The sequence below is a fragment of the Gopherus evgoodei genome, chromosome 1 (assembly GCF_007399415.2).
Source record: "Gopherus evgoodei ecotype Sinaloan lineage chromosome 1, rGopEvg1_v1.p, whole genome shotgun sequence".
In the NCBI taxonomy this organism is placed as follows: Eukaryota; Metazoa; Chordata; order Testudines; family Testudinidae; genus Gopherus; species Gopherus evgoodei.
In genome coordinates, this window is record NC_044322.1 from 45,575,577 (window position 1) to 45,598,667 (window position 23,091).

Below are 23,091 nucleotides of genomic sequence, written 5' to 3' on the forward strand. Positions count from 1 at the left end.
CTAGACTACATCGTCTGGGAATGTGTTCTAGCCATCAACCTGCCTTGTGTGGAGCGGCTCTAAAACAAAAAGGAAGCTGAGGGCAGGTCTACACTAGAAATGCTACATTGGTGCTGCTGCCTGCACCAGTGCAGCTGCACTGCTGTAGCAGCTCTGGTGAAGACGCTCTAGGCCAATGGGAGAGCGCTCTCCCATCGGCATAATTATTCCACCTCCGTGAGAGGCGGAAGCTATGTTGGTGGGAGAGTGTTTCTTGCTGATGTAGCGTTGGTGTGGACAGTGCTTAGGTCATGTCACGTCGCTCAGGGGAGCCGGCCTTTTCACATCCCTGAGCGATGTAAGTTAGATCAACTTCAGCGGTAGTGTAGCCCTGCCATGAGAAATGTCTAAAGGCTCAGACAGGACAGTTTTAATTCCCACAAATCCTTAATGACTCCCTGCATGGCATTTTAAACTGTTCCCATGGAGTGTTTAATCCTGGATGTTTCTACATCAGTCACCTCATTAGCACCTTTGCTATACCAGTATCTTGTGAAAACAAGGGCATTTATGAGGGAACCAGTGAGGGAGGTGCAGGTGTGAGCACAACAATTAGTAGCAACATGTTTCTTGGTGAAGTCAGAGTGCAGTCAACAACCTGCAGCCCAGGTAAGCAGGGGCTGTGCTGCCCTCATACATGGGGTGGTGAAAAAAGGGAAGCCAGAGTGGGACCCTAATCCAGCATTTTAAGCAAGAAAGGTGAGATGTCTGTGTCAGGCCAACCTTTGTGGGGCTTGGAACTTTGTTTCTATGGAGCCCTGTCTTTCCAATGCTTTCTCTGGCTCCACTCCTGCCTGCCCTAGGTCTTTGACAGCCCTGCTGGGTGGTGGGAACACATCTGAACAAGAGGAGCTCTTTGGTTACTTGCAAGGTTGGCGTATTGTATTTTAAAGAACAGACGCACCCTAAGGTTCCTAGGATTGGATCCACAAGTGGGATTTGGCCTCATTGTTGCAACACTTAACATTTAGGTGCCCTGCCACACAGTGGAATATGGAGCCCCAAGTGTAGGCACCCAGGCTCCTGCTACATTGCAGGGGAGAGTTACATGCCTAAGAATGGGATCCACAAAAGCCAGCATGCTGCGCAGAAAGCTGCCTAAACTGGCCAATAGGAAATGTGGAGGTGAGGGGATGAAGCAACAGATTTATGCTCCACCAGCGCTGTATACCCTGCCACTTAGTATTGAAATCTAGAGCCCTGTGGTAGGCTGGAGGGAAGCGCTTCTCTCTGGTTGGGATTCATACCTGTCAGCCTTCTGCTGGAATTACAGGCCTGTATGCTTTCTCACAATAAGGAAGTGGTGGTGGTTGCGTTCCCCCTTATAACCGTTAGCCCAGCAGTTAGCGCTTTGACAGCCAGGGCTCCCACATCCTGGGCGAATCTCACTTGTTGAAGCTGTGCAACTTTGTATAAGTAATTACATATTCATGGTCCCACACTGAGAGTAAGAATGACACTGTAGCCCAGTGGCTTGAGGCACTCATCTGAGAGGAGGGAGACCCATGTCCCTGCTCCACATCAAGGAGGGTAGGGACTTCAACATTGTGCGCTAACCACTGGGTTAATAGTTATGGAGAGGGGAGGAAGGGGTGGGATAACCACTATAATTTTGTGTAAGAGCTGAGAAACCTGGAAACCTAGGAAGTTAGACTCACTGGTATTGAAGTCCTCTGGGCATTCCACTAGCAAAACTCACATCACTGTAGCCCTCATGGTGTGGGAGCACTGGTGGGGAGGGAGCCGCTCCACACTCCAGGTTTGTTTCCAGTTCCAGCATAGAAGAAATGAACACATAGAGGTAAAGGAACTCTGAAGCTTTTAACATTTATTCACCTCTGCAATTACTTATCTACAATTGATGACTGATACTAAAAAATGAGGTAAAAATATGAGGTATTAATATGAGTATAACATTTCAAAATGTGGTTGTCATATTGTATTCCAAATGGCAGCATAACACTTAATACAAAATACTGTAGTGTCTGACTGGTAGATATGTGCCTTAATACACATCTTAAAAGAAAATGTATTTCATCGATACATGACTTAGAGATGCTGCAATTACAGCGACAAAGCTTCTGCTCCCCTCATAACCATGAGGGGTCTTTTGCCATTTCTGTAATTATAATAGGGGGGGTTTTGGCAACTCCTCCAACTGGTTATCTCAGGATAAGACAATCCGTTCTGGTTTGCTACATTTTTCTTCCAGAAATTATTTGTTTGCAGTGCCTGGATAATTCTGTGTTGATTAATACACAGGCAGTGTTGTATTCACTTATGTAAGCTCATGTATGATAAGGGCATTGAACTCTCATGCTTCAGGGAACAGGCTGTGCCAGGGGTTGGGGGGTAGCAAAAATGTCCTTCTCCCTGTAAAATACTGCTCAGGTGGCTATGTGCCGTATGAGAGGGCATGCCTTCTTGAATCTTACAGTAGTGATAACTGCTGACAGTATGAAACTGATCTTGATTCATCAGTGATCTACTCCAGGATGGAAAATTATATGTTCTTGAACCACCATCACTGGAAAATGATATGCCAGAATAGCAGGATTGGTTACTGTGGCATATAGCTGTCTTATGATATTTAGAGGCATATGATGGTATCTCAGTACTCATATCTCTCTAATATTTCTTAATAATATAATTGCACATTGCTGACAAACACAACACAGCAGATGTAATCTAAGTACATTCAAAGTACAGAGGCAGAGTCACTCTGTGAAGCCATTACTCCAGCACCACTGAATCATGATATAAATCTCAGTAGCTACTAGTGGGATGATAAATCTCAGATTAAAACTCACAATAAATGTAGGTAGAATTCATTTAAAGAAGTGAACTAAAACACTGGTTATGAATGACCAAACTGGCTAATGCAGCAATAAATAAAGTCAAGGTGAACAAATATCTGAGTAATGAAGGAGTGTTGTATTAATACACCTGTGTTTTTTTAAACTGATTCATGTATATAATTACATTTTTGATCTTATGTTGGTTAAAAAAACAACAGCAAACAAAACCCCTGTCTCATAGCTAACAGACATTTTTAAAGCATTCTTCCACTTAGCAAAATGTTAAGTCCCTGAAAATGAAATGGTCCAGTAGATTTGATCCTGCTCCCATTGTTGTTAACAGAAGCAGAATGGGTGCCAGTGCAGTGCATAAAATGAAAATGTTCACTCTTACCAAAAAAAGCTATTTTCCCAAGAATTAGTTACTTTTTATAGTGAAAATATATAAAAAAGGTATATTTAGCTGCACTTCTGGGTCCATCTAGGGTGGAAACACTGCTCTGAACTTTGGTTAACCATTAAATATCTTCACAGAAAGAGGAAAGAACAGCTCCCTAAGTACATACTTAGCTAGAAATCTAAAAGAAAGGCTTCAGAGTGGTGGCCCTTAATAACTTGCCAGTTTGACTCCAGATAAACAGTACCTCAGTATCTGCCACATTCCTTTGAACTGCTCTAGACTGAGGCCTGGTCTACACTGGAGGGGGGGGATCGATCTAAGATACACAACTTCAGCTATGAGAATAGCGTAGCTGAAGTCGACGTATCTTAGATCGACTTAGATTGACTTACTTCGCGTCCTCACGGTGCAGGATCGATGGCCACCGCTCCCCCGTCGTCTCCGCTTCCGCCTATCGCCCTGGTGGAGTTCCAGAGTCGATGGGGAGCATGTTCGGGGATCGATTTATCAAGTCTAGACGAGATGCAATACATCGATCCCTGATAGATCGATCACTACCCGCCGATCCGGCGGGTAGTGTAGACATACCCTTAATATAGGAAGCAGCTTTACTACTGCAAATGGTGAGGTCCTTTAACTGCAACTACTTACTTAGCTTAAGGCAACAGGCAAGTTTTCAAGAGTTATCATGGAATAGTCATAAACTTCCTACAGCTTATTGTAAATGGTCTTCAAAATGTGCATACCAGTTACAATGTCCATGTTAGCGTTTTTTGGTGATAGCGAACTGCTGTTCATTATTTTTAAACATACCATTATCCCCTCTAAACTCCCTACATCTATTTCTATGTACCTTCTTGTAGTTTACACGCCCCCCACACATAACAATAATGAAAACAGCCAGTCATCCATTTTTCTGTTAGATATCACACAGATTAAGTCACGTAGCCTTGTGATAATAACAAACACAGCTTATGTAGCTGTGAAACACTGAGAAACAAGCAACAAGAATAGATCCTTATAAGGTCAAAATTGATGCAGATGATTTCTCCTAGAAAGCACTAAATTATATACAAAATAATTACTTTACATATACATATATAGATATATATATATAATATACATAGATAAGTATATACATACTGTACATGGTTTATTTACATTAAAATATGCTTCTTAGAAGCTTTTAAATATCAGAATTATGCAACACACAAATAATGGCAATAGTCTCATTTTAAAGTAACAATGAGAAAAGCTTTTAAAAAAAGGTTTACTTCAGTAACTGAAAATAACATACATGGAATGGGGCACATAAGTAATCGAAGTCTCCGGAATGAGCAGGCCTTCCTGTGAAATCCCTGTTTCGCCACTGCACAGACATCAGGTTATACTTCTATTGCAGCTAATGCTAAAACCTTACTCAAACCTTTGCTCTGGGTCTTTCTGCTGTCTACCATACTCTGCTTTAGGCTCACACATTCCTGGACTATTTCCTCAGATTTTGGTTTCTGGTCCCTCAGCAATGAGAGGTTGAAATGAGTTTCTGATCCTGGCAACTTCTGCTGCACACAAATGTCCGAAGACTTTGTTGTACCACTCTGGGGAATGGCCTCTGAGGAAATGAAAGAGAACAAAATTACTGAACAACTGCTTCACAGGAGTGGGATTGCCATGCAATACCCCAGCCATACTGAAATCCCACAGTGCTGTTGAAGAACCTGATATGCTTTATCATCATCACCACCATCACCTCCACCACCACCAGTGTACTTGGAACACTCTTCTGTGCTATATTCAAATTTACATTTCACTCTTACAGTAATGTCAGCTGTACAGTGGTGTCTGTAGGGTGGAGAGATGATCTTGGCAGGTACCATTTCTTCCCCTCAGCAGTGCTGGTTGCTGTGAATACATCAAACCTGTCCTCTGCTCTTTACACTGGCTTCCCATGGACTATCGAATCAAGGTCTCAGGCCTTATCTTCAAGATGCACAATGGCCCAGGGTATTTAAGAGATCAGCTAAAGTTCCATAATGGAGAGTATCATTGACAGCTTTGCTCCTCTGGGACTATGGAACTCTCCACAATAAGAGTAAAGCTTGACTGTATGGTAGACAGAACTTTCTTAGGGACTGGTCCAAGAAATGGAATGAACTCCTCCAGGAGTTAAGGACCATCACAAACCGCACCACCTTACACTCCAAATGCAACATTTCTTTGACTTTGCCTTATCTAAAAATATTTTGCGATATATTAAAAATAATCCAAAACCATAACACGCCACTGCACACAATTTGTGAGGGAACAAATACATGACCGATGTTAGTCACGTTGCTTAATGCACTATTGGAATGTGCTCAGATACTATGGTGATAAGCCCAGTATAAGAACCTATACAGAATACAATTTGTGCTTCATTATTACCATACCTGCAGGAAATAAACCCTACATTGAACAATGAACTATGATGGAGCTACCATAGACTTTTCTGGTATGTTAAAAGAGCAATTCTGCATAAAGTGTGATTCTGCAGAAATGCATACTGGGATTCTGTTTGCCTCTCAATTATTTCTATTGTGTTCGACTTAGAATTTTTTTTTCTTGTAACTGCCATCTCTACAAATTCAACCTGGTTCTTTCATTTTTATACACCAGAACCAGTAACAGTTCTCAAGGCCCCCACCTGCTCATGGGCAGCCTCATGATCTTCAAATTAGCAAACCCACGTGGCCTTCAGTAGTTTTGCATAAACATAACTGAGCAGAATTTAGTAAACAATGCTGCTAATAAACCATACTAAGAAACAAAGTCTGTCTCTCACTGTCTTAGCTGTGTTGGTGCTGCAGGTCTAACAGGAGGAAACAGAAGTAAAGCCATATTTTTGTTACTAATGTGAGCAGCTATGACCCTGAATACACACCAAGAGCAGACCAGTTCAGGAAGAAGGTGCCATTTTCAGTCATTTTTTGGACAAGAACAGCAGTTTAGTTCTTATCTTGCTTCATTCATCTTTTAAAAGTAACACTATTTCAGAAAATACATTAAATCCCTACAAACTACTGACACTAACTGCATACAGGAAATACTGCAGCTATTGTATTACTACTAGGAACGCACAACTGCCCTTTCTTGGCTAACCCTGCTAAACTAAGCTTAGAGATTTTTGGTTTATTGAGGGGATGTCACTGATCTGCTCTCTGCAGGTATGGTACTTACTTCAGATCAATTCTACAGACATGCGTCAGCCTGGATTTTCCAGAGCCACAAGGCTCTATTAAATACTGAGAATCCATCACAATTGCTCGTACACCTCCTATCAGAGGAGCTTCTTCATGTTCCACAGAGACGGCCACTAGTGTGCACACTCCCTTTGGCAAATCTGTCCTCCATGTCCTGTCACAAGACATTTAAGAAAGAAAGTATCACATTTAGAGAAAGAATGAATGCTCTGAGCAGTGCAGAAAGCAAGAGCTAGACTCCAAAAGTTTGGTTGATTCACAGATTCATGGTTTTAAGTAGGGCTGTCAAACAATTAAAAAATAATCACAATTTATCACAGGATTAAAAATAGTCACAATTAATCAATAATAAAATACCCATTTACATTTATTATAAATATTTTTTGATTGTTTTTAAACATTCAAATATATTGATTTCAATTACAACACAGAATACAAAGTTTGCACTGCTCAGTTATTTTATTACAAATATCTGCACTGTAAGTAAAATAAACAAAATAAATATTATTTTCAATTCACCTCATACAAGTACTGTAGTGCTATCTCTTCATTGTGAAAGTGCACCATACAAATCTAGAATTTTGTTTATGTTACATAACTGCACTCTAAACCAAAACAATGTAAAACTTTAACACCTACAAATTGAAGAACGAAGGGACATACGACTGTTTAGCGTATCTGGCATGTAAATACCTTGCAATGCCGGTTACAACAGTGCCATGCAAATGTCTGTTTTCACTTTCAGGTGACATTGTAAATAAGACACGGGCAGCATGATTTCCCCTAAATGTAAACAAACTTGTTTGTTTTAGTGATTGGCTGAACATGAAGTAGGACTGAGTGGACTTGTAGGCTCTAAAGTTTTACATTGTTTTGGTTTTGAGTGCAGTTATGTGAAAAAAATCCTGAACTTCCAAATAAAGAGATTGCAGTAGAGTACTTGTGAGGATCAATTAATGTTGAGCCTCTTGAGATCCTCTGATGAAAGGTATTATATAAGTGCAAATTACTGTATATCAGCGCCACCCAAAGGATTCAGGAGGCCTGGGGTCTTCGACAGAAGAAGCTCCGGGGGCCCAGGCCCCGCAAGAGTTTTCTGGGGCCCCCAGAGCGAATGAAGGACCCCGCTCCAGGGACCCTGAAAAAATCTCATGGGGGCCCCTGTGGGTCCCAGGGCCTGGGGCAAATTGCCCCACTTGCACCCCACTCTGGGCGACCCCGCTGTATATCAATATTTCCCCCCCTCTATGGCTGACATTCATTCCAAAATGTAAAGTCAGACATATGCATTCTTCCACATTCCCAGTTATCATTTTTAGAAACATTTTGATACCTTTCAATTATAGCTCTGAATTTAAAAAGCATAAAACAAACATTTTGAAGGCGAGATTGAAGTTAGCAGTCCTGTAAACTGAATAACGCACTTCTCTAGAGGTTAATAATTTCACTGAACTCAGTTGCTGCCAATCAAGGTGCATTAATTAGGTCAGGCAATCTGATTGGTTAACATAGCTCCAGCCTCAACACAAATCAAAGGATGTGAACAACAAGCCTACTGCTTGGTCTCTCCTACCTGTTTTCAGCGCATCATAAACCAGCCAGGATTCTCTTTTATGATATATATATTTCAGTCAGTGATATACAATAGTGTTGCTGAGCCATCCTGGGTAGATTATTGACGAGAATGAAAACTTGTTCTCAAGATTTTGTGTGACTGATGTGACTGCACTGTGGGTTTTTCAGGAACATAAAACATTGTGATGTATGGTGAACTGAAAGGAAAATAATCTGACCCAGAATAAAGGTGGTTAAAAACCTCCCTGACTGCTGCTACGCAATCTTCTTGGGGCAAGGAGGGAATGCCACAGTGGACCAAATTAATCTCTGCTGTAAATGAAATGAAGTTCATAGAGTTATACCAGGGAGGAATTTAGCCTAGTCAGTAAATCTTGAGCAGGCAAAGGAAAATGTATAATGTACAGTAATATTTTCTGATCAGAAAGAAATTACAGAAAGTATTTTTAAACTTCTCTTAGGAATTCCAGCAGTTCTCTCCTTTATACCAATAATGTCTGCAAGTTATTATTCTCTGACAGAATACAAAAGTTAACAATAAAAGGGATATCTTGATATAATTATATTTCATTGGGCTCTTCTATTACCTTCCATCATTTTTCTCCCTAATGCAATTCTGATTTGCTAGATCATTTCAGTGGCATATCATTCCAATAAGAGAAAGCAGAGGCCCAGAACAATAATGCACACACTCAATCAAAAGGAAACATTCAACAGCTGATGGCTGAGTTAGGGACAGCTCTTCTGTAGCTGAAATCTTTCTACACACCATTCCAGTTTTCTGCCCTGATGAGTGGGCCAAGAACCAACCCTTAAGGTTTCAAAGGGCAGGTGCATTTAAGAGGATTTCTTGTTTATAGGTTGTGTATGAACAGAGTTAAGGCTGTTTTTGGAATGTCCAATGAGCTAATTTACACATACACATTTATTTGAGACACTGCATGAACAGGGAGGATATAGGAATATGGATCTACCTTCCATTGAGAGTTCATTTCCATACTTTTAAATATTTAGCTTTTTTTTTTAAAATGGTAGCATTTCTTGGTCTAGAAATGTTCCAACTTTAAATGTTATCTAGGAACCTTAACTTAAACGTATTAGCATTTTTTCTACTAAACAGCTAGCTTGTCAAACTCAAGCAAATTGAGAGATCCACCATTTTCCAAATAGCATGGCAAAAGCAGGAGAAAAAACAGTTAGGTTATATCTGCATTATTTTGAGAGCAGCTATTATCAGGCATCTGTCCTAAGGAATGAATAATATTTATGTTCTAATACGTGGGTTTTGCAAGACTGTTGCTCAAATGTCATTGAGGAAAAGATCAGTATGCTCTAAGTGCATAGTTTTAAATTCACTTTGAGAAATAAAATATTACAGCCTATATGTAGATGACACAGTATACTTAGTGAATAAATGTTAAGGAGAAAGCTCTATAAAACCAGATCTTTCTAATAACAGAAACTCCGTGTGGAGAAGTAAGAGCCAAGAAGAGTGCTTTTAGAAAGTTTACCTTAGAACTACAAAGTCTCTGCCAGGATGGGGTGCCATGCTGTTCAATACATACTGGTAGATTTCTGTTTGCTTATCCAGAGTTTCTACGACCTTCCATTGCAAGAAGTCCTCATCCCAAAGGTGACGTTCTCTTACAACTCGATTCAGTACAACTGATGGGGGTGCTTCAACTTCCACTGAAGCTTTCCAAAGCCTGAGTGGGTTGCCATCCCCAACCTTGAGTAAACAATAAAGAAAAATGGAAATGCTGGAGCTATGAATATGTTCTCGGTATGGAACTTCCGGTGAGGACTCAGAGCTCAAGTTTAAGATGACGTTTCACAGCATTTGTATTTACAGGCATGTTCAATATTATTTGTTTATATAGAAATATACATGTGCTGACACTTAACAAAAATGAGACAGTAGGTTAAATTCTGTTCTCGCACCAATATAAATCTGGATTAGATCCTTCGATGGCACTGGCATTACTCAATTTATATTGGTGAGACTGAGATGCCAATTTGTTCCAAAGTTCCTATCTCAAAAGATATTAAGTAGATCATGGGATTTTCCCTGAAGAGGTCATAGAATGTTTGAAAAATAGCTGGTAAAAGGGACTGAAGAAAGGGTAGGTGATAAACAACATGATTAAAAGACTGATTTCTTAGTCCAGCATCTGAAACTCTGATTGCCCTGAAAGAGTCCCATGTTCAATCTAAAACACTTGGGCAATCTGAGGTGATGCTGTGTACAGAGGATTTGCCCTTTTGGCTCATCAGTGGAGTTGCATTAACCAGAGTTTTCAAGAGTAATTGACATGGTGACTCATTCTTGTGTCTGGATGGATAAAGGTTCCTTTTTCGGGGGCCCCAAAAGTAGGAAAATAGCTTTTATCGCAAAAAATCTGCTCACTAGCCCTTGGGTTCTGTTACTTGACACAGCACCGTAGTGGGGAGAAAACCACAGAGAGCCCAAGATGATAGAAAGGCAGGGCTGGAAGGGATAGCCCCCGTGCTGTGGCAGGATCAAATAAACCTAGACCATCCCTGACAGGTGTTTATCCAACCTCCAATGATGCGGATCCACAATTTCCCTTGGAAGTCTATTCCAAAGCTTAACTACCTTCGTATTTAGAAAGGTTTTCCTAATATCTAACCTAAATCTCTCTTGCTGCAGGTTAAGCCCATTACTTTTTCTACCTTCAGTGGAGACGGAGAACAATTGATCACAGTCCTTTTTATAACAGCCCTTAACAGCCCCCTCCCCATTCTTCTTTTCTCACAGCTAAACATGCACTCTTTTAACTTTTTCTCATAGGTCAGGTTTTTTCAACTATTTAATATTTTGGTTGCTCTCCTCAGGATTCTCTCCAATTTGTTGACATATTTCCTAAAGTGTGGCACCCAGTATCGGACACAGTAGTCCAGATGAGGCCTCACCAGTGCCAAGTAAAGTGGGACACTTACCTTCCGCGTCTTACATACAACACTCATTTTAATATAGCCCACAATGATATTAACCTTTTTTTGCAGCTGCATCACATTGTTGATTCATATTCAATTTTTGATCTTCTATAACCCCAGGTCCTTTTCAGCAGCACTACCACCTAAGTCAGTCATTCCCCATTTTGTAGTTGTGCATTTGTCTTTACTGAATTTCGTTTTGTTGATTTCAGACCAATTCTCCTATTTGTCAAGGTAATCTTGAATTCTAATTCTGTCCTCCAAAAGTTCTTGCAACCCTTCCCAGCTTGGTGTCATCTGCAAATTTTAAAAGCATACTCTCTACTCCACTCTCCAAGCCATTAATGAAACTACTGAATAGTACTAGACCTAGGACTGACCTCTGTAGGACCCCACTAGATGAGCCCTCCCAGTCTGACAGCAAACTGTTAACTACTCTGAGTACAGTCTTTCAACCCGTTGTGTACCCACCTTATAGTAATTTCAGCTAGACCACATTTCCCTAATTTGCTTATGAGAACATCACGTGGGATTGCATCAAAAGCCTCACTAAAATCAAGATATACTATGTCATTCTTCCCCCCTATCCACTAGACTGGTAACCCTGTCAAAGAAGGAAGTTAAGTTGGTTTGGTATGATGTGTTCTTGACAAATCCATGCTGGCTCTTCCTGATAACCCTATTTTTCTTAGGATGCTTACAAACTGATTGTTAGGCTGACTGGTCTATAATTCTCCAGGTCCTCTTTGTTCCCCCTTTTAGAGACAAGTTCTATGTTTACCCTTCTCAAGTCTTCTGGGACTTTACCCATCCCCCAAGAGTTCTCAAAGATAATTGCTAATGATTCCAAGATTGCTTCAGCTCATTTCTGAAGTGTCCTATAATGAATTTCATCAGGCCCTGCTAACTTGAATATGTCCATCTTATCTAAATATTCTTTAACCTGTTTTTCCCTATTTTGGCTTGCATTCCTTCCCCTTTGTTAATATTAACTTCCCCCTTGTTGTAATGGGGAAAGCCTCCATCTGAATAGAGTGGTGACAAAATTATCCTAAAATCATAGATCTAACATTTTCACAACAACTGTGCAGGACTACCCTGGTAGAACAGGCAGGAAGCTATACTGTATCTATATTAACAAATTTCCCCCTGTCCTCCACACACACCTTCCAAATCTCCTCAAGCTTTAGAAAACTTTCTCTAATGTGTTCCAGTGACCTGTTTGCAGGAGAAGCAGAAGGCTAGGAAAGTTACTCATCCCCTTCTCAAACAACTTACTCAAGTAATACAATCTATTTTTCCTCTTTTCTTCTCTCTATCTTTTCACGGTTTGCTTTATCACTTCCTCTGCCTGTTAGCTGAGACCTTATTATGGCTTCTTTGTGCCCAGTTCCAGGAATATCATACAGGCAAGTCTTATTTTACACGAGGTTCCGTTCCTCGGTTAGCACGTAAAGCGAAAACCGCGTATACTTAAAATTACATCCCCAAGCCCTTTAAATCCTGCCTACAGCTCTGGCGGCCGGGCCGGGGCAGCATTTAAAGGGCTCCTCCGGAGCTTCAGATGGGTTTTAAAGGGCTCCACCGGGCTTCCCACCGCAGTGGTGGGAAGCCCAGTGGAGCCCTTTAAATCCCGCCTGCAGCTTTGGCAGCCGGGCCGGCATTTAAAGGGCCCAGACCTCCACAGTGGCTGGAGCCTCGGGCCCTTTAGTTCGCCCCAGGGGCTACCAGCCACCTCTGCAGCTGGGAGCCCCCTAGGTGATTTAAAGGCCCTGAGACTCCCAGCCACAGCTGGTGCCCCAGGACCTTTAAATCTTGAGGCCACGCCCCTGGACTCCGGCCGTACAGCATAAATCTAAAATCGTGCATGTTAAATGCGTTTAAGTTGCGACAGACCTGTACATAGATCACTGCCATGTTACATTTCTATTAACTATTTATTTATATAGGAAGTTTTAACAGGTTTCCCCCCCTTGCCTCCAAGAATATGATTTACCTGCCTGTAGAAGACTTAAAAAATAGTAAAGGCATTTATTCAGCCATGTAATGAACCAATGGGACCTATGGGTAGCAATGGGTAGATTAGAATTTTTTTTAATTTGTTTTGTTTTTTACTTCTTCCACATCTCTTGAAATTACCTTTTTGTAGGCGAGGTCTGTGTTCTCTATGCTAGAACAGGTGACCCATCCTTTGAATTTCTCTTTTGCTTCTTTCTGAAGGTTGTGCATCAGACTTTCAAGGTACATTTGGTAATTTCCTCCCTCTTCACCCATTTGCTTTCCTAGTTCCTCCACTGTTGGACAATGCACTTCAGCTTCCATGTAGGAGTTCCGAGACTGGGTTGCCATCTCATGGGGGACCTGCTTCAAAGAAAGCAGGTAAAACTTAGAGGTAGACGCTTATTTTGAGAACTGCCCTTTAAGAGAAGCATTCTCTAGCATGATGTATTATCCTGTACACAAGCACAATGAATCCATGAAAGCAGATACTCACTGCTATCTTTGCCTACTGTTAATCATGAGATATCAAGATACGATAATAGCCACTGTGTCTGTGCACCACACCTCTCTACTGGATGGAATCAGACTGTTCAATTGTACGTCAAAGGCCCTTTAGTGCTAATAGCGATTCTCCTTTAGCTCAAAGAAGACTAGCATGTACTTTTGGAGCAGGAAGATACAAGTTCTATCCCTGAAATGGCAAGTGCCAGTGCATGTAGTTCAGTAATCACTGTGTAATCCTAGGCAACGACAGCTTTGTTACACTACATACAGAACAACGTATGTAAGCTCCCTTCTGGATTTTTTTTATTAAAACATATAACTAATTCAATGTTAAAACAACAGATTTTACTATAAAGTAAAATTTGTTAACCCAGAAGGATCATAAACTAATGTTGCTAATATCTGCATCTCTGAAAAGGTAGAAGGAGACAGTAAAAAAGAAATGAGAAATAAACTTCAAATGGGAACAAGCTTATAAATAAGTTAGGAACCATCGCCCTCTAAGCTAACGTGAAAGAGAAAATGTAAGTCTAAAATGTAAATATTTCAAAGGCTGCTCTATTATGTACAGTGGCCTCCATGAATAATACTGAGTCTTCCACTCACCTCAAAAAGTTTGTTGCATTCTATTATCATGTGTGCAAGTCCCTGAGTAGCTGCCAGATTTTCACTGAGGTCCTTCTGATCTGGCTTTCCTGTTGCATATTTTTTCTGTATTACTCTGTAATTGAATTCAGTGTCTCAGGTAAGAGGAGCTGGATCTTTTTAATATGAAAGTAAACATAATGGCACAATGTTCTCATAGCCATAGAGAAAACCTTTTTAAATTTAAATTTCTAAGAGATCATTCAGGCCACACAAAACCTTTTTTTGATTCAAAGGAAAAGTGTTTACCTAAAATATTCTCAATCCAAAGTTAAGAGCAGGAACATTTAAAGATGTTGAACATTGCATATCATACATTTTGCAACAGACCTTCAACAAATAAGCCCTGTCATCATTTAAAATGCTTGGCAAGGCACTGGCTACAAGGAGACTTTTCCAGACTCATATATCTGAACAGATTCCAAATATGCTCACAGTAATATCTTTGGCAGGGATGGGAAGGGAATGCAGAGGGGACATTTAGATGGGCCACCAATGTTTGGATGGGTCTAAGCCCTGTTTAATCTATATTCACCATGTTATGAACCACAGGAACATGGCCTGAAATGAGCTCAATTTTCCAGTTATCAGAATGCTATTCAAGTATACACAAAGTGAGTCATTGGCAGAGCTGGGATTAGCACACAAGCGTTCCGTGCTTATCCCTCCTTTCCATGATGCCTCTTTAATAACAATTTGGGTGAAGTTTGAGGTTGCACAGGATTTAAGCCAGAACATACCCATTGACTTTGACAGGAACTATGAGCCTGCAACCTTGTGCCATGCCCTGAAAATGTGCTTGTTAAAAGCCATGCTCACAAAACTGTGGACCTATCTTCTCCACACTGAAGTCAATGGCAAAAGTCCGTAACAGGGTGCTGGCCTAAGAGGCACTGAACCAGCCCCTGCTAGCTCAGCTCCCAAAAAGGGGAAATAATTGGAGCTGGCAGGGTGTGGCTCATTAAAGGGCTGCTAGGTAATCACCTGTGAGCTTTATAGGGTGGAGGCCTATAAAGCTAGCAGGAAGGGACAGGAAAGGGAGGAGGTAGGGATTGCTGTTCCCACCTAGCTGCAGGAGCTAGCTGTTCCCCAGGTGGCTACCTGAGTAATACTGAAGTGTACAGAACTATATATAGGTGGTGGTGGAAATGCACACAGGGAAATAAAAGGCACTGGGGTTTGCAAAGGACTGGTCTCCGACTGACTTGTACCAAGAGCAAGGAAGGGCATGTCTACAGTCCCATTGACGCCAATGGCAGCAGAATCAGGTTTGGTGCCTTCAAAAGCCAAAACTACCCCTACAAAACATACTCACACACACATTGAATTTAGAGATGAAAATAGGCATTTACTTGTGCAAGAATTAAATGACTTTGTCTGTGTGTAAATGCCCTTTTGGCTCTGTAATTCCTTCTCAAAGAATGCATGCCCAAATCTTGGGGTGCGATAGTCAACAGTCGCCTTTGAAAATCTGACCCCAAATGTTGGTCTAAACATCAAAAGTATCATGCTAATACAATATTATTTAAGTTTTAAATTCCAGCCCTTTCTGTAAAAGATAAGGGGACAGCCAAGACAATTACTTACCTTGGTGAGCTTTCCTTCTTTAATATATTAAGGTGGAAAAGGGAAGGGGCCAGACACACCGCTACATTCATCGGAGTCATTTGATTCTCTTCTACAGAGGAGACATCATTCAGGAAACACAGCAGAGTCTGCAAAACCTCCCTGTTTTCGTCTGACATCAACATGATGGCTGCCTGCAAGGCCTGAAGTCTCTGCTCTTTGGGAACATCTGAGGAAAATCAAGTGTCATTCAATGGGGTTAATCATAACATCATGTAAAGACACTGGAACATGATAAAGTGAACACAGAAACTCACACTGTGGTGACTACTCTTTTTGGAGGGGGAAAACACCTTTTAAATGTCAGACTATGAAAACCTGAGCTTGTCTTTCTTACATATTCTCAGCTTGCTCGCTTTGACTCTTCCATGTTTTGGAAAGTGAATACCGACCTGTACTAAGGAGGACTGAGTCCGAACTTTTAAGTGCTATTATATATTTTATCTTTCCATACTGCATCGCCTATCTAACCTATTTTACTACCCTTCTCTGTCCCTGAGGAGGTGGGTCTCTAAGAAGGAGACCATACTTCATTTAGAGTTTATGATGTGAGAACAGTACTTAGTGCCATAGCATTAAATGCTATTTTCTATGCTTTCTCTGCCCTTGGGAGAGCAGTTCAAAAAGCATTAGGAATGCTTGGGGAAATGCTTGCACTTATGTCCTGAACCCTAGGAAGAGTTTAATGAAAGTAGTAATGGATATGCTTGAATAGCATCTTGGACAGAATTATTTTTAAAGCTACCATAAGTTTCCTCAGGTTGGATTAAGAGAACTCCTTTGGGTGTTTAATACATTATATATAACCCTATGAAAGAAGAGCAAAGCCTGAGTTACCATTGATGTAACAGTAGGCTATTAAGTTCTGTCTCTTGGAAAGCTCATGCAACCACTTTATTTTAAAAGGTTTCAGACAAAAAATGGTAAATTGATATAGTACAACCCTGACTTTCTAGAGGTGGCAAGGGACACAGGAAACCTTCAGAAAACTCAGAGGAATCTTTGCTAAGTCTGTGCAATGTGTCCCTCATCACAGCGGCGTAGCCAGGTTTTCTGCGTAGGGGGAGCAAAAAACATAAAAAAGACACCCCCCCGCCCTGGGTTCCCCCTCTGGTCATGCCCCCAGAATGGAACCCCCCTGCCCCCACCCTCCCTCCTGAGCTGCTGCCTGTCCCTGGCTCCTGTCCCAGCGCTTGGCTGTGCCTGCACCGGCCGGCAGGTGCAGCTTCCGTGCTGGCCTGCCGCCCTGTGGCTCCTCTGGCCATGCGATGGGCAGCGCCGGCCTGCTGCCCCACGGCTCCTCTGGCTGTGCAGCAGGCAGCGCAGGCCGACAGGCGCCGCTTCCGTGCCGGGCTGCCGCTGCTGCCCCGCGGCTCCTCCAGCTGTGTGGCTGGTGGCGCCGGCTGGCAGGCGCCACTTCCATGCCTGCCGGCCTGAGGGGAAGCGGCTACTTCCGCTGAATCCCGCCAGCTACGCTACTGCCTCATCCCTCCCTCCACTGGATTCTGGCACATAATGAAGATTACAATACAACCTTGAGTGACGTCACTTCAGTTAACTGGGCATTTTGGTTAAGCAGAGTAACGAAAACCACTGTTATGCCAAGTATAGGGTAACTGAGCACAGTCTGAACTGTGATATGCCCATCCCACTGCAATCACAGAAATCAACCATTCTGGATATATCAGCAGTGTCCCAGCTCCTCAAGTTCTTGTCAGTATGTCATGAGGAAAATAATCCTTCTGAACCCCAATTTTGGTGATTACATAAACTACATGCATATGAACAAAAATTCCCAAAGTAAAGTATCTATCTAACCCAGGGGTGGGCAAACTTTTTGGCCTGAGGGCCACATCTGGGTATGGAAATTGTATGGTGGGCCATGGATGCTCACAAAATTGGGGGTTGGAGTGTGGGAGGGGATGAGGGCTCCAGCTAGGGGTGCAGGCTATGGGGTGGGGCCAGAAATGACGCATTCAGGGTGGGGGAGGGGTATCCAGGCTGGAGGTTGGGATGTGGGAAGGGTGAGGGCTCTGGGTGGAGGTGTGGGCTCTGGGGTGGGGCCAGGGATGAGGAGTTTGGGGTGCAGGAGGAGGCTGTGGGGTGTGGAGCAGAGGGTTTGGAGTATGGGAAGAGGCTCCAGGCTGAGGCAGGGGGTTATGGTGTGGGAGAGGGTATGGGCTCTGGGCTAGGGGTGCAGGTTCCAGGTTGGGGCTGGGGATGAGGGGTTTGGGGTGCAGGGTGGGGCTCCAGGCTGGGGTAGGGGGTTGGGTGTGGGGAAGGGGGCTCCGGGCTGGGGGATCAGAGTACAGGAGGTGGCTCTGGGCTAGGGCAAGGGGTTGGAGTGCAGGGTGGTGGTGGTGAGGGCTCTAGCTGGGGGTGCAGACTTTGGGCTGGGGATAAGGGGGTTGGGGTGCAGAAGTGTTTTCCAGGCTTGGATTGAGGGGTTCAGAGGGTGGGAGGAGGATCAGGGCTGGGGCAGAGGGCTGGGTGGCAGGGGGACAGGCTCCAGACAGCACTTACCTCAAGCAGCTCCTGGAAATAGTGGTATGTCTCCCCTCTGGCTCCTACATGGAGGTGTGGCCAGGTGGCTCTGTGCGCTGTCCCATCCGCAGGCACCACCCCTGCAGCTCCCATTGGCCACAGTTCCCGGTCAATGGGAGTTGTGGAGCTAGCGCTTGGGGTAGGGGCAGCACATGGAGCCCCCTGGCTGCCTCTACGCATAGGAACCAGAGGTGGGACACGCCACTGCTTCTGGGAGCCATGTAGAGCTACGACACGTGCAGAGCGAGGCAAGCCCCTAACCACGCTCCCCAGTGGGAGCTCAAGGGCTGGATTAAAAGGTCTGATGGACCGTAGTTCGTCTACCCCTGATTTAACCCCACACTTTATGAGATACCATAGGTACTCAAGTAACTGTTCATTTTTATTTATTTTTTTGATCCAGAAAAGGTGGTTCTTCCAGTACTACCTATAGCAGAGAAATATAAATGTTGTTGAATGTATGGAGGAAAAAATCCTACATGTTTTTAATCTAAACGTTGTTTCTCAATATGTAGGAAAGCCCACCTGTTTCCCTGTTACTGCTTTGTTTTAAACAGATCCATACTGAAGTCCTTAAAGTTACTCACACAGTTCAAAGAAATCCTTCCTAGAGCCATTTCTTCTTCTCCCAGCAGTACAGGCTTAAGCTGTTTAGCTTTACTATGCCCTGGAATTCATTTATTCCCTATATATACTGTACATGGAGGCTTTACTATCATTTTCATAAATGACATTTTCCTAACCAAAAGAATATGGTAAAAGGCTGATCCATAAAGTGGAATATCACAATTTCCTTCTTTAAATCTTTTCTCTATGTGCTGTACTAGAGTATTATGGGGCCAGCTTTAGTTTTAAATAAAATACATCTGACTTCCCCAAAACAGAAGCTCCTACAAGGCCTAGCAACATCCTAAAAGGATATTTTTTTCAATTGGTTTTAGTTTTATATGAGCTTCCACACTCTGAAACCATATGTGCTTTTTAGAGACATGGGCATTTAGATGTGACAGCTGGCTGGCCTTTCCTCCTGTGTTAACACAGGAGCATTCCCAGTTTTCATCAAACAATGGCTAGAACACATACTTCTATTAAAAAGTCATATGAGAACATAAAATATGGCCCTGGAATTAAATATATCCTCTACTTAGCCTGCTATTTTGGTGATGCAAGTAATTATGGGCGCAATTTTATTGGTGCAAATAATTACAGGTGCTTTTTATAAAGTGCTGTGAAATGTGCCTGAAGTTCAGTGTGACCCTGCAGCTTCTGGGAATGAAAGCAGAAAGAGGAAGTATGGGTCAATGATTAGGTCATGAGTCTAGACTCATATGGTATTTTAAAACGGTTTCTCTCTTCTCAGGATCACCTGAATTCCTACAACAGAACATTTTAAGTTGTTAATTTACCTTTCACTATTTCTACTGTTTGTTTACTTTTGGTTCCTCTCCTAATTTGGACAATTTGACTAGAATTGTTGGTTTCACTTTCTGGCTCACATACACTGATATCTTTCTGATCTGTTTGAGGTTCAGACATTGCTGAAGAATGAAATTAAAAGAAAAAACCCTTAAGCTTTTCTTCCCCTATTAGATCTCTTAACAGGACTTAAGTTTGGGCTCTAAACTATGATACTAGAGTACATATAAATGTTAGTAGATATAATGAAAATGCAAACCCTCAAAAGATATATCCTCAAGAAAATTCATTTCATGTTAATATTCTCATTTTGAAGGCCAAGCCGCCATCCTCTCCACATTCCAAAGACTTTTACCAAGATGAAGTGGGTCTATAATTTTTTTAAAAAATATGATATTATAATATAAACTGTTTCAGGTTATTTCCTCCTCTGGCTTTCCCTGTGTATCTCATCTTCTCTGTGTGCTTCTTTTTGATTGGAAGGGTGAGATTTTCAAAGCTGCATGTGGGATTTGGACACCCAATTTCCATGACAGTCAAGGGAGCTGCATGCCCAAATCCCATTAGGTAGTTTTGAAAATCTCAGCCAAAGCCTCTAGTAACAGGGACTGTCTTTATTTTGTCTTTATTTTGTGCTGTGTACAGCACCAATCATATTTTGCCTGAGCCAAAGCCAAAGCCCTTTGAAGTTAGTTGAATGAATCAGGCCCATGGTTGACACTTCGGTAACATTCAGAATAACCACCATTTTACTTACGTTGATAGATATGGAGGAAGGTTTCTCCTAGCTTACTGGTGAGAAGAGGTTCTGGCAAGTCCCTGAAAAACTGCTTTACCATATCTGCCACATCGTAGGCTGATTGGTCTTCATAGTTGACATTCTCAGGGGAGCTCTCGTTCATTTGACGAAGGGCCTGGATTCGGGACTTCACGCCTGATTTTCGAAACAGACCCACCTAAACCAGGAGCCACGTTGGGTTGGTTAAACAGCCATTTCTTTCAAGTATTTCTTACAAGAGGCTTTGCTTACTGAGGAAGTTGTGTTACTTGTTTTACTATTGTAGATAACAACAAGATTTCATGCAACGTCAAGATTCTTACATTAATGGAAATGCCACTAGACTTGTTCACAAGAGAAATCATAAACAGCTACATACTCTTGCTGTAGGATTATAACACCTAATAATTCTTCCCTATTATACCAAATCACACATGAAAAGGTCAGAAGGTATGTGGGTATAACATTGCCTAAAAATTATGACTCAGTTCCTTAGCTGGTGTAAATTGGCATAACTAGTTGACTTTAATGGAGATACACTGATTTACCCCTGCTGAGAATCTGGCTTATCATGTCTGTCTATTTTGAAGATTAACAAGACAACAGGATCTTCAGCTAAGTAATATACTCTGTGTCAAGAGACTGGCACATCCTGGTAGGATTAACACCAAGATGCTAAATCTATTTTTCCCCTTCCTGTTCTCTGCTCCAGGAAGTTTCCTCAAATTCCACTGAAAAACCTAGTAGTTACGAAGCAGAAGCCGCAGAGGGATTATTTGTGTAGAGACACCAAGATACATTTTTATCTTGTTTGTTTTCTATTCTGAAGGAAGTGGTAATTCTTAAAATGAGTGCTGTTAGTGCCTTCACAGGAGTGCTGTCCTTTTACAGTAGTTCTCGGAAGTGGAATTCCCCTGACGTGAATTCCTGAGCATGAACCACATATTTATTCCCAAGTGAATTTCTGTTGTTCCATTTGGGAAGTATTCCTGTTGTTTTTCTTCAGTTTATAGGAGAAGAGGTGAAATACTGAGAAAATCTATAAAAAGAATCAAGTGGGCCTATTTTGGGCTTTAAATTATAAAGTTTGCTTCCTCTTTGCCTGTTGTGTACAGGTAGTTATATTTGTCTTGTTAACTTGGAGTCAAGGTTACTGGACTGCATATCCCACCAACTCCAACCATGAAAAGAACTAAATATGCAGTTCAGTCATGCAATATCCTATGCTCATCTTTGCAGCCTCCATTCCAAAGCCCATGTAGCTATCCTCATCCTGAACAAATAATGGATGCTCTTGAAGTCCTTCCATGTTCAATGGTCATATACTGAAATGTTTTGATGATTAACATACAGATGATGTGGCTTTTGTAAATTAAACTGTACATAGTTCTGTGCATGCTGTGTATTAGTTTGTTAGTGGAATACAGTATCAGATTGCAAATAGCAGCTTTGAGATTTTTCTGTTATGTCTAGGAAAAGTTATATAAGTGAATTATGTCAGTGATGTTTGCAACCTAAAGCAATATATAGAAATTACAGAACTGAAATCTGCATTGTGTGCACATTGGTGGATTAAGTTTATATTCAGAGATAAAGCTGCTTTTAGATCTGACAATGAAATACAAGGAAGCGACTGGCTCTTTTCATCTGGATTGTCCATCATTTCTTCTCTCCCTTTTGAATGCTCCCCTAGCCTGTATTGAATATACTAGACTCATGGCCACAATTGTTTCTGTTCAAAGTATAAAACTCTGGAGCGTGCTGGACAAATGTGAAGCAAAACATCTGTGTTTGGGGCAAAGGCTCCTTGCTGGCACAAACAACCTTTAAAAATTCACAGTTATGTTAGAATCAGAGGTCAGACATCAAATTTCATCAAAACTATCTCCTGGTGCCTGACATCCGGTTACTGCTAATCTCCGCTATTGTGTAATGATGTTACTTCTATTTCCTTTTCTTTGGAAAAATGCTCAATTCATCAAGAGGAGGTAGTTCTTGGTTTCATAAAAGCAGGTGTTTCAGGATCTCTTCCACAGTATTAGAGATGTATCCTGTAACTACAAGAGATCCATAAACACACAAACAGATTTACACCAGAGATTAATTTATCCCACTCTCTTTATTTTCTTCATGTGCTGTGGATAGTCTATTCTGCAAATGCACAGTTGATGTAGGATAGAAATAAAAGCTCAGCCAACAAAGAAAGATACAGAGATTTCTCTTTATCAGGGTTGTATCTGAATAATCATGTTCAATCCTTAAAGGCCTGAATTTCCTTACTTCATCTCAGAACAGTCATAACTATCTCAAGTGCCCATGGCCATACTTTACAATTTATACATATATATAAACAACTGCAACTCTGTTAAGTACGTACAGTGGCAGACCCAGAAGCACAGGGCTCTAGGCTAGCTCCCTACATGCATTGTACAGGGAGATGCTGGAAGCTGCTTAGGTCTCTAATGAAGCCAATGGGCAGGCATTCGCTAATTCTGAATTAGACGGGATAAGGAGTGAAGGTGTCAAGTGCAGAAGCTGAATTAACTGAACATTTGAAATCCTATATCT

General features: G+C 41.8%; 1 protein-coding gene across 6 annotated transcripts in view; it reads right to left on the reverse strand.

The window, feature by feature from the left end:
- Positions 1–3,758: 3,758 nt before the first annotated feature.
- The window catches only part of STARD13 (StAR related lipid transfer domain containing 13), a 521,076-nt gene continuing 501,743 nt past the window's right edge, over positions 3,759–23,091 (reverse strand). For 3 of the 6 annotated variants that reach the window (XM_030563204.1, XM_030563239.1, XM_030563218.1), the window contains 7 exons: positions 20,503–20,701; positions 15,747–15,954; positions 14,121–14,235; positions 13,149–13,370; positions 9,563–9,780; positions 6,454–6,630; positions 3,759–4,849 (listed from right to left, as the gene is read on the reverse strand). In XM_030563204.1, coding sequence (XP_030419064.1) covers positions 4,732–4,849; positions 6,454–6,630; positions 9,563–9,780; positions 13,149–13,370; positions 14,121–14,235; positions 15,747–15,954; positions 20,503–20,701 — 1,257 coding nt within the window. In that variant the 3' untranslated portion in view covers positions 3,759–4,731. Of the gene's footprint in view, positions 4,850–6,453; positions 6,631–9,562; positions 9,781–13,148; positions 13,374–14,120; positions 14,236–15,746; positions 15,955–20,502; positions 20,702–23,091 lie in introns of all 6 variants that reach the window. The other 3 variants (XM_030563196.1, XM_030563229.1, XM_030563211.1) reach the window with 1 other exon arrangement.